The 10,590-nt window shown below is 38.9% G+C and overlaps 1 protein-coding gene across 4 annotated transcripts in view; it reads left to right on the forward strand.

Moving 5' to 3' along the window:
• Window positions 1-7,857, forward strand: part of fars2 (phenylalanyl-tRNA synthetase 2, mitochondrial) — a 742,839-nt gene extending 734,982 nt beyond the window's left edge. For all 4 annotated transcript variants that reach the window (XM_051929210.1, XM_051929211.1, XM_051929213.1 and 1 more), the window contains one exon: window positions 7,616-7,857. In XM_051929210.1, the coding sequence (XP_051785170.1) occupies window positions 7,616-7,754 (139 nt within the window). In that variant the 3' untranslated portion in view covers window positions 7,755-7,857. The remainder of the gene's footprint in view (window positions 1-7,615) is intronic.
• The last annotated feature ends 2,733 nt before the right edge of the window (window positions 7,858-10,590 follow it).

A 10,590-nucleotide genomic window follows, 5' to 3' on the forward strand; every position in this document is an offset into this window, starting at 1 on the left:
AGTATGACTTCTAGGGTAATAGAAAGAAGTAACTATTTAAAAAACTTAAGTATCAACAGCTCCTTATCTTCAACTTGGTTTTTATTTGCATTTTATTTTATGACCATGGGTCCACGTTTTTCATTATTGGTTTATTAATTTGTGTTTGTTTAACTTTAATTATTTTATTGTTTTAATGCCCAGTCACCACTCGGACAGTGAGAGGTGACAGCAGCACCAACCACTTTGCCAGTGCAAATCCATTATAGCCTTATGCCATCTATTTTTGAAGACATACTATGGCAGCTTTTGGAGTTGTACCTGACTTTTTCTTGACTTTTAACAGTCTCTTGACTTTTTATTTAAATTTATAAGAAGTGATTTCAAGATTGAATCATAAAATGATTTCCAACTTGATCATTTGTTTTATTTTTGTATTTGCTTCTGCACCTTCTCCGTAAGGCAAGATCAGCAAATAAACATCATGATACCGATAAATCCAAATTATATGTTTCCAACAAGCAGCAAAAATGTAAATCTGCAAACTTTTCAAAGAGACCCATACTGATATTCCTGTTATCAAAAGTTCAGTGATCCATTGTGTTGAGAATTCTCACAAAAGTGTTCCTGACCCAGCATCTTTAATTGAAAGAAAAAAAACATTGAATGGAGAGGGGAAAATGTACAAAATAAGCAAGTTGCTTTTACTAAGAATAAAACTGTCATAATCAGCATGCTTCATAAAGGCAGTTGTTGCATGTAGGTTGTTCCAGGTCACATACTCAGCCATCTAGAAGTGGCACGAGGATATTTATAGAGTATGGGAATTATAAAGAAATAGAAAATAATTGTATAAGCAGGCTAGTGAGCTGTGGAACAGGCATCTGATATGGTGTCATGACAAATCAATTATGATGGCGTGACGTTCAAACAAAGGAGTGTGGTAGAATGTTCAGGACAAAGACACTAGACTGAATTGCAAATAATAATTTTTGCATAAATTTATAAAATGAAAATCTATCTACGGTATAATGAAATGACTGTAATAATGCGAATTTTTGCAAAGAAATACAGTGATTAATTGTAAATGATCTGCACAATATAATTCATTTTAAGGATAATTTCAGGTACAAATAATACAAATATTATCAGCTTATACCTTAAGGTTATTTATTCTTCATGGACAGAAGATCCTAATAGCTAAACTGTGTGTGTATAAATGGAGGTTTTCACATGTTAGTTATATAACATTGACTCATAGTGTATTTAATTAGACTTTGTTGCCACTGATCAACAGAAAAAGACTTTTTAATGTTAAAGTGGAAAAAGACATCTGCATAGTGGTCTAAATTAATTACAAATAAAAAAACACAAAATAATTTATCATGTATGTATTCACTCCTTATCATATGACATGCCTAAATCTTGACTGGTACAGCCAATTGGTTTTAGAAGTCACAAAATTTGTTAAATGGAGATCACCTGTCTGTAGTCAAGCAATTTCATTTAACTGTCTTACCTGTGGTCGGTCAGTATCAAGGCCAAGCCAACACAATAAAGATGAAACTCCACTGCAACAACTCCATGAAAAGGTGATGAAAAAGGCACAAAATAGGGGACGGAGACCAGACAATATCCAAATAACAGAATGTCGCTTGGAGTCCATTTAAATCAATCGTTAAGAACCAAAAAGAGTATGGCACAGCTATAAATGTACGTGGAGCAGGCTGGCCATAAAAACTCATTGTTCATGCAAGACCAGTGAGGGAGGCCACCAAGAGCCCAATGATGACTCTAAAAGAGTTTCAAACAACAGCAGCGAAGACTGAAGTGAATGTGCATACAACAACTGTTGGGCGGTGCTTCACCAGTCACATCTTTATGAAAGGGAAACCCACTGTTAAAAAAATGCACAGAACATCTTGTCTAGACTTTGCCAGAAAGCCCATGGGAAGTCAGGTGTAACAAGGTTCTAAGTTCTGATGACACCAAAATGGAGCTTTTTTGCCTCAGACTAAACACCACGTTTGGTGCAAGTCAAACACCGCATGTTATCAAAAATACATCATCCCTACTATGAAGCATGGTTGTGGCAGCATCTGGCTGTGGTGAGGCTTCTATGCAGCAGGCCCTGGAACGATTGTGGGGTTAGAGGGTAAAATGAATGCAGCAAATACAAGAAATCCTGGAGGAAATGTGATGCAGTCTGTAACTGGACTGGACACAAACAAAGCCTTGCAGAATATTTATAAAATAAAAGTTTAATATCACAAAAATGCTCCTTCAGTAATAATTAAGTTGCATGGAGCACAAAGGAAAAAGGGTTTGCTCTAACCAACAAAGTAATTCAAAGCAACCAGAGACCCAATACAGTAGGCCAAAATTGAAGTCAAAAACCAAGCATGATCAGAAAAATCCAGAGAATTAAACAGCAAAGTAGAACACAAATTATAACAACTCACCACTCCCTAGTACATTCAAAATGAACCGCGAAGAACTGTGGAAGACCCTTTGGATTTATAGGGAGGAAGGCAGTTCTTGGTGGAGATTGCCTCTTGGGAGACGACCCACAAAACATATGGAACATGGCAAAGCAGACAATAAATAAAAGTAACATGAACATACCTCAACAACTCTTAAACTTAAACAAAAAAGACATAAAACAAGACTTTGAATCTAAGCCAGGGGAGGAACCTGTTCATTGTTAAATAAATGTGGCCATCATCAGGCTTTACTCTCATTTGGTACGTCTCTCATTCTTTCCATCTTGGTGCTGTTACAGTATTATTCTTGATGTTGTTGTGAAGTGTCAACAATTACATGCAGCTTAGAATAATATAACTTAATTATGTTTTCCTCCTTCTTCTTCTTTGAATATTATAATTATTATTGTTATTATTACTATTATTATCATTGCTACTATCTTTGTGGTGAAGCCTTAATGTTAGTATTAGAAAACCACAAGGCATTATCATGAAACTCCATCCCAAGGAAACTAAAAAGTGACATTATGAGAACCACTTTGTGCCTCAGGGTGCTGTTAAAATTGCTATGTCATTCATTCTCAAATATGAACTCCTACTCATAGATGGAGTTGTGTGTAGGATGCTTCATAATTACTTCTAATGTCCTACTCTGGGTTAGGACAAATTCTTAACCTAGTAAGACTTCCAGTGCAATTCCTAGCAGTAATAACAATAGGGTAGAGTTTCTGCTTTTTGTTTATTTGGATTTGTTCAGTTTTAGGTTTGTCATTTAGGCATACCTCTTTTTGCCTCTATTTATTGCTCCTGCCTTATATTTTGCAATCCTTTTGCTTTTTCTTTAAAAGTAAACATTAAAGGAACTTTGATTTTTTTCGGGGCCAGAGTTTGTTTTACATTTTTCTCTCTCTTGTTATGGATGTTTTCCTTTTAAAACCCTTTTTGGATTTTGAGTTTGGAGCCAGGCTACCTGAGGGGGTGAGGTCTACTCTGGTAGGTCAACCCTGTGTAAAGTGAAGGTTTGGCTTTTGTTCTATGAAGTCTTCACTATTTTTACAAGCTTATGAAATGGCAAGATCACAACGACTTTGGCTAGTTAATGGCTAAGTTGCCTTAATATCCTCACCAGGGGCCTCATGCATAATGCCATGCTTAGAATTCACACTAAAACATGGTGTACAGACAAAAGAGGAAATATGCGTACGCACAAAAAAATTCAGATGCACAAAACTGTGTGTAAGCCAACTTCCAAGCACATACTGAATTATGAACATATTTGTACATAAATCATGGTCAGCGTGAAAAGTAACACTCGTGCACGTGCCTGCCACCCCAACCCGACTCCTCACAGAATTTTGAATATTTTAATATGCAAATCAATATAAATAGCCCTTTCTGTTCAATGTTCGGTTAAAAGACAATGGAAAAAGCACGTGAAACAAAGAATTTCAGCGAATGTGAAGTTGAGGCAAGGAAAAACGTAGTATTTGTTGGCCTAAGCAGTGGTATGAACAACAAAAGGAATGCGATCGAATGATACAGAGTGCAGAGAAACTCGAAAGTTCAAATTCAGAAACTTGCACAATGCCCAAAATAAAAAAGAAATTTTCAGATATTAAAGTCGCCGTAAAAAACTGAGTCATTGCCCACCGTCTGAGTGTCATATGGAAGTGTATTAGGGTAAGGGGAAAAGAACAAAAATAGGGACACAGTGAAAAAAGGTCAAATGTCCACTTATTTTGTGATTAAAGTAGAACATACAGTAAACATATTCTTAAAATAAATATTTAATTAACTATAGAGTTTCTCAGATCCCATTGTAACTAAACTCACACCTTAAATGCTTTGTATTCTATGTGTTCTTCTATGTGCTCTCTGTGTGTGAATCAGTATGTGCTTCTTAAACGGGCTTTCTCTTACGCCGATAGGACACAAAATACATTACATTCATGATACTACAGCTCTCTGAACATTTAAATACTAAGTTGTATACTTAATATCATGTTCATGTGAAATTAATTAAAGCATGTATTAAACAAGGGGGAACAGTGGCGCAGTGGTAGCGATGAGCTGGCTCCCCATCCAAAGATTGTTCCTGCCTTCTGTAAGATGCTTGCTGCACCTTGCATGACCCTTGATAAAATAATTTATTGCAGCAGTACTGTCTCTTTCAAACATACCAACCCCCAATTCATGTCCTTACTTTTCTTTCTCCAAGTAACAAAATCAACACACAATAAGCTCTTTAATAAATGTCAAGACATCTGTAAGCTTAGAAGGCTAATTCTTCGAAACTTTTAAGGAACATTGAAATATCTTCGTGTTTAATTATTCCATCCATCTATCCATCCAGAGTTACCCCAGTTCCAGCAAGCGTACAGTGTGAGGCAGAAACAATCCCTGAACCAGTTCATAGGTACTGCTGTCCACTGCATCCACACGTTTAATTATTAACAGTATACATTATTTAAATTAAGTTAAAATGTATCTCTATATAATGTAATATATATACTGCATTTCATCTTAAAAATGATATCAAGAGTTCCAAGAAGATAGTGCCTGGAAATCTGAATCATCATCTGTAAATATGGGCACTGTTCTATTGAATTGAGCTGAATTCCTTTATTGTTTTTGTATGGTACAATGAGATTAAATATGTAAAATCTCCATAAACTTATTTTCCTATAAAATGGTAAAATAACAACAACTAATAATAATAATAATAATACGATAAAATGAAATGAAATAATACGACAATATGAAAGCATAAGTGGCTCAGGTTGTGCTATATTACAACTGTAATGCAAGTTTGCAGTGAGGCAGTTGTACTTATAAGTACAAACAGTTCTACCAGGAGCACTTCATGGACTGATTGAGTGCATTTATAGCTCTTGGGATGAAACTGTTTCTGAACCGCGAGGTCTGTACAGGAAAGGCTCTGAAGCGTTTGCCAAATGAGAGAAATTCAAATAGACTGTGTGCATGACTGAGGCTGTGTGTGCTAGAAGGTATATCCTGATAATTCTCTCCTCTCTTGACACAACCTGCCGTAGAGCTTTCCGATCAGCTGTTGTAGACCTGTAATTCCACACTCAGATACAGTGGGTTAAAATACTCTGAGTGCACTGAGAGTAATAACGCTAAAGTGGCTATGGTATTTGGAGTAGTTTGGCCATGCTGTGGACCATTAAATGGTTACAGGTTGATTAAACTCAGATGCCTTAAACTAAAAAAACAATATATAGTTAATTTCAGTGTATTTGATAAAGCCATGTCAGGGATGTGAATCTAAAAAATAAAGGGAAACCACACTAGAACAGTAGCACTGCTTTGACACTGGGTGCCACCAGTTTGCAAAACTGTGCCGAAAACTTGTGTACGCAATGGATTGAGCTGGTGTGAGAATGTGCGTGGTGTGATAGACGCCGGGGACCTTGCCCGGTTGGGATGCCCTTTTGAGGAGAGGACCGGGGGAGTGAACATGTCAACAACAGTCCCTCCCCAGGGACACAAGAAGGCAGCCCCCTTGGTTTGTATCAGGGCCACAAATTTGGGGGTTAGAAGCCCAACCCTGCTGGAGCCAGTGGCCATCGCCAGGGGGCACCTGGACAGCTCCAGAGCCTTGGCATACAGCACTTCCACCACACCCAGAAGTGCTGCCAGAAGAGGAGCTGAACTCACATGCAGCACTTCCGCCACACCCAGGTGCATTTTAAAGGAGGCCGCCTCACTCCACTCGGGGAGCCGGAGTCGGGAGGAGTAAGACGGAGCTTGTGAGTGAGGAGTGGAGGTAGTAGAAGAAAGGACTGAGTTTATTGGGGTTTGTGCATTGCGTTGTGCCAAAAACAAATAAAGGTCTGTGTTCTGGACATTGTTGGTCTGTGTATCTGTCTGTAGCCAGGCTGATCTTCTACAGTGGCTTTACTCCAAGTTTAGTTTTTATTCATCCTGATGTGAGTGTGGAAACGGGTGTACGCAACATTTTTGTGCGTACGCACCATTTATACATGAGGCCCCAGATCATTTTCAGAAGTTACCAAGGTTTCTTATTCAATTTCATGACTTGGTAGTTCATTGAAGATTCCCAAGATCTCTTGCAGGCTTCCCAGTTTTTATCTTGAATATATTTTAGTTTGAGCTTAAGAAAATTATTCACTATTTGAAAGAAAGAATTCTGCTAGATCAGCTTTTTCATAGCCTTTGAGAATTTTGAAGCACAGGATTACAAAACATTTATTTTTTTCCCTTAGCCTATCAGATTAAGACATACCTTTTAGTTGAAGGAAATACCTGGTTTCTCTTCTCCACACTGCATTTACAACTGCTGTGTCTTTTTTTTTTTTAAATCAGTGAATCTTACAGTATGCAGTCTACCTATTGGTTGAAGTCAGTTCATTAAATACAGAATTTAAAATAGTTTTTTGATCATTCAAACGAGATATGATATGATATGATATGATATGATATGATATGATATGGAGTAGTCCTGTGGTTGCGACTACGAGAAAAATAACTCTTTTACACCTGGAAGTTTACTATTTAGTTCCATTTTTACTTATCTTATATTTGCATATAAAATATTATGATGGATTAGTATTTCAGCCTTGGGTTTAAGCAGCCCTTAACCCTAATTTGACCACTTTTGGAGTAACATCAGTGTGTACTGTAAGTACACTTTATGTGTGTCTGTGTTTTGTGTCAGGATGTGAGCATGTAGATACAGTAATTCAAAAACGAATCACACAATCCAAATTAAACTTCACACAGTTGTTGTTATCATAAAGTGTCAGAAGGGTGTTGGTTTTTCAAGAAAATCACTCCAATAGATTTTGAGCTACAGAGGTAATGATTTTGCATTTTTTGGACCTTGGCCTGCAATCATTTACTGCTAAAATAACTGCTTTATGCTGGGAAAGTCATGTGTTGGACATTGAATTATTTGTATTTTACTGATGTGCCTCTTTTACTTGATAGAGTAGCGTTACTTGCCAAAAGTAGGTGTGCTGAGCTGAAAGCAGAAATAGCCCTTGTCTATAAAAAAAAACCAAGCAATAATAATAATGAAAATGTAAGGTGCTCAACATGTTCTTTTAATCTGAATTAACTCTCTCAGATCACTACATTATTTTAATAAAACTGTGTTTTTTTAACAGGACAAAAGAAGTCAGCAACTGCTATCGTATCACTTACCGTCACCCAGAGAGAACCTTAACCCAAGAAGAAGTGCGAATTGTCCACAAAGCAATTGAAAATGGAGCTGAACAAGAACTTGGCGTTAAGGGAAGATTTTGAAGCTAAGCATGCGGTGCCAGTGAGAGATGTTTGCCATTCTCAAGTTTATTCTGACATTTTGCAGATCCAGTGCTTTGACCTCTAATAAAATCTTTACTTTTGATCCATTATCTGCTTGGCAGAATGAACCTGAATGTTTTGTTTTACAAACCTGTAAATTATAATAAGGTTATCTAAAACTTTTTAATATGGATCCATCCATCCATTTTCCAACCCGCTGAATCCGAACACAGGGTCACGGGGGTCTGCTGGAGCCAATCCCAGCCAACACAGGGCAGGAACCAATCCCGGGCAGGGTGCCAACCCTCCGCAGGACACACACAAACACACCAAGGCCAATTTAGAATCACCAATCCACCTAACTTGCATGTCTTTGGACTGTGGGAGGAAACCGGAGTGCCCAGAGGAAACCCACGTAGACACGGGGAGAACATGCAAACTCCATGCAGGGAGGACCCAGGAAGTGAACCCGGGTCTCCTAACTGTGAGGCAGCAGCACTACCGCTGCGCCACCGTGCCGCCCTTTTAATATGGATGCCAAATAGTTTTCTATCTTTTCACTTATAAATTCTTTACTGGATGGTAAAACATCATTAACTGTAGCATAACTGCAGACAGACATGAACTATATGTGAATGACATTATTCATCAGCCACATTATTAATTTTTGTTTGATCTCAAAAATGTACTTCTCCATAATCAGTCATACTCCAAATTATTTGTGGATACCATATCAAGGTTGGCATAAAGTATGATGAAATACAGTATTATTGAAATAATAATTCCAAAAAAGAACATTGCAAATATGTAAAATATTTCAGATGAGGTAGCAGTAAAGGACATGCTAAAAGCCAATGTTCTGGTTCAGATTTTTTTTTTTATTATTATTATTTTTATTAAGTGTCCAGAAAGCACAATTAAACATACTACACCAAAATGTGAAAACAGAAAAAAATGCTTCATTGCCATGCTCTGTAACATCTGAATCCATCAAAATGTTACTAACCTTTGGCACTGAGATAATCTAATTGTTTCCTTTTTAATCAAAACCTGATTCCATTTACTTGTTGCTCATAACTTCCTTATCATATGTTAATTTTGAAAACTTGTCATAATTAAGTTAATAAATCATGCACTTACCTGAATGGTGCCACAGATGGCAGCCTCGGTGCCTCGTTCCTTGGTGCTTTCTCTGTTTTTGTTTGTTTGTTCAGTGATAAGCTGTCCCCCTCTGATCACATACAGCAGAGAGGAACTCTTACACATCGGTCAATTCGCTGGTGAAATTTTTTCACTGTCTTTCACTCAAACAGAATACTTTACAGAACTTTTAGTCGGAGGAGCAGCCGCCCTTTACGGAATTAGAAGGAGACGCCGACGAGGGAAGCGGGCCGAAGCGCTTGTTAAACTGCGACACCGGGGATTTCGAACTGCGCTCCCTTCAATACACCTGGCGAACGTCCGCTCTTTGGCCAACAAGATGGACGAACTGCTACTGTTAAACAGAATAAACACGGACTTTTCCAGATCTGCCGTCCTGTGCTTCACTGAAACCTGGCTTGGTGAGCACATCCCCGATAGCGCATTATACCTGCCGAGCTTCCAACTTCTCCGTGCGGACCGCATCATGGAGCTCTAGGGGAAAACGAAAGGAGGCGGAATCTGTTTCTACATAAACGAAGGTTGGTGTACAGATGTCACAGTACTAATCAAAACATGCAGCCCTCACTTAGAGTCTTTTTTCATTGACTGTAAACCGTTCTATTCACCGCGGGAGTTTTCCTCGTTTATTCTGGTTGGTGTTTACATCCCACCTCAGGCCTGTGTTAGTGAAGCATTACAACACCTGGCTGACCAGATAACTAACATGGAGCACAAACACCCGGACTCCCTGCTCATTGTTCTTGGTGATTTTAACAGAGCAAACCTCAGGCAAGAACTGCCAAAATTCAGTCAGCATATTAAGTTTCCTACCAGGGACAAAAACACACTGGACCACTGCTACACTACATTAAAGGATGCTTATCGCTCTGTCCCTCGTGCTGCCCTGGGACTCTCTGACCACTGTTTGGTTCATCTTCTCCCGACTTACAGGCAGAACCTAAGATCTGCAAAGCCTGTGGTGAAAACGGTGAAGAGATGGACCAACGAGGCAAAGCTGGAACTACAAGCCTGCTTTGACTGTACTGATTGGAGTGTTTTTGAGTCTGCAGCGACAGACCTGGATGAGCTTACTGACACTGTGACATCCTACATCAGTTTTTGTGAGGATATGTGTGTGCCCATGAAAACTTTTCGCACATACAACAACAACAAACCCTGGTTTACTACAAAACTCAGGCAGCTTCGTAAGGTTAAGGAGAAGGCTTACAGAAGTGGGGACAGAATCCTGTATAATCAAGCCAGAAACACATTGACAAAGGAGATCAGAGTAGCAAAGAGGTGCTACACTGAAAAGCTGGAAAATAGGTTTACAGCCAATGACCCTGCATCAGTGTGGAGAGGTTTGAAAGACATCACCAACTACAGGAAACCATCCCCCGATACTGAAGAGAACCATCAACTGGCCAACGAGCTGAATTTGTTCTACTGCAGGTTTGATAATCCCTCTTTCACACCTCTCACCCACGCCAATCAAAATACACTCCCAGCACTCACTACCAAGCCCCTGCCCCTCCCCACTGACACCATACCTGCACTCAGGATCTGTGAAGGGGACGTGAGTCAGCTCTTCAGGAGACAGAAGATCAGGAAGGCACCAGGTCCAGATGGTATGTCACCCTCCTGTCTTAAAGTCTGTGCTGATCAGCTGGCCCCCATGTTTACACAGATCTTC

This window comes from Erpetoichthys calabaricus, chromosome 6 (genome assembly GCF_900747795.2).
Source record: "Erpetoichthys calabaricus chromosome 6, fErpCal1.3, whole genome shotgun sequence".
NCBI lineage: Eukaryota > Metazoa > Chordata > Cladistia > Polypteriformes > Polypteridae > Erpetoichthys > Erpetoichthys calabaricus.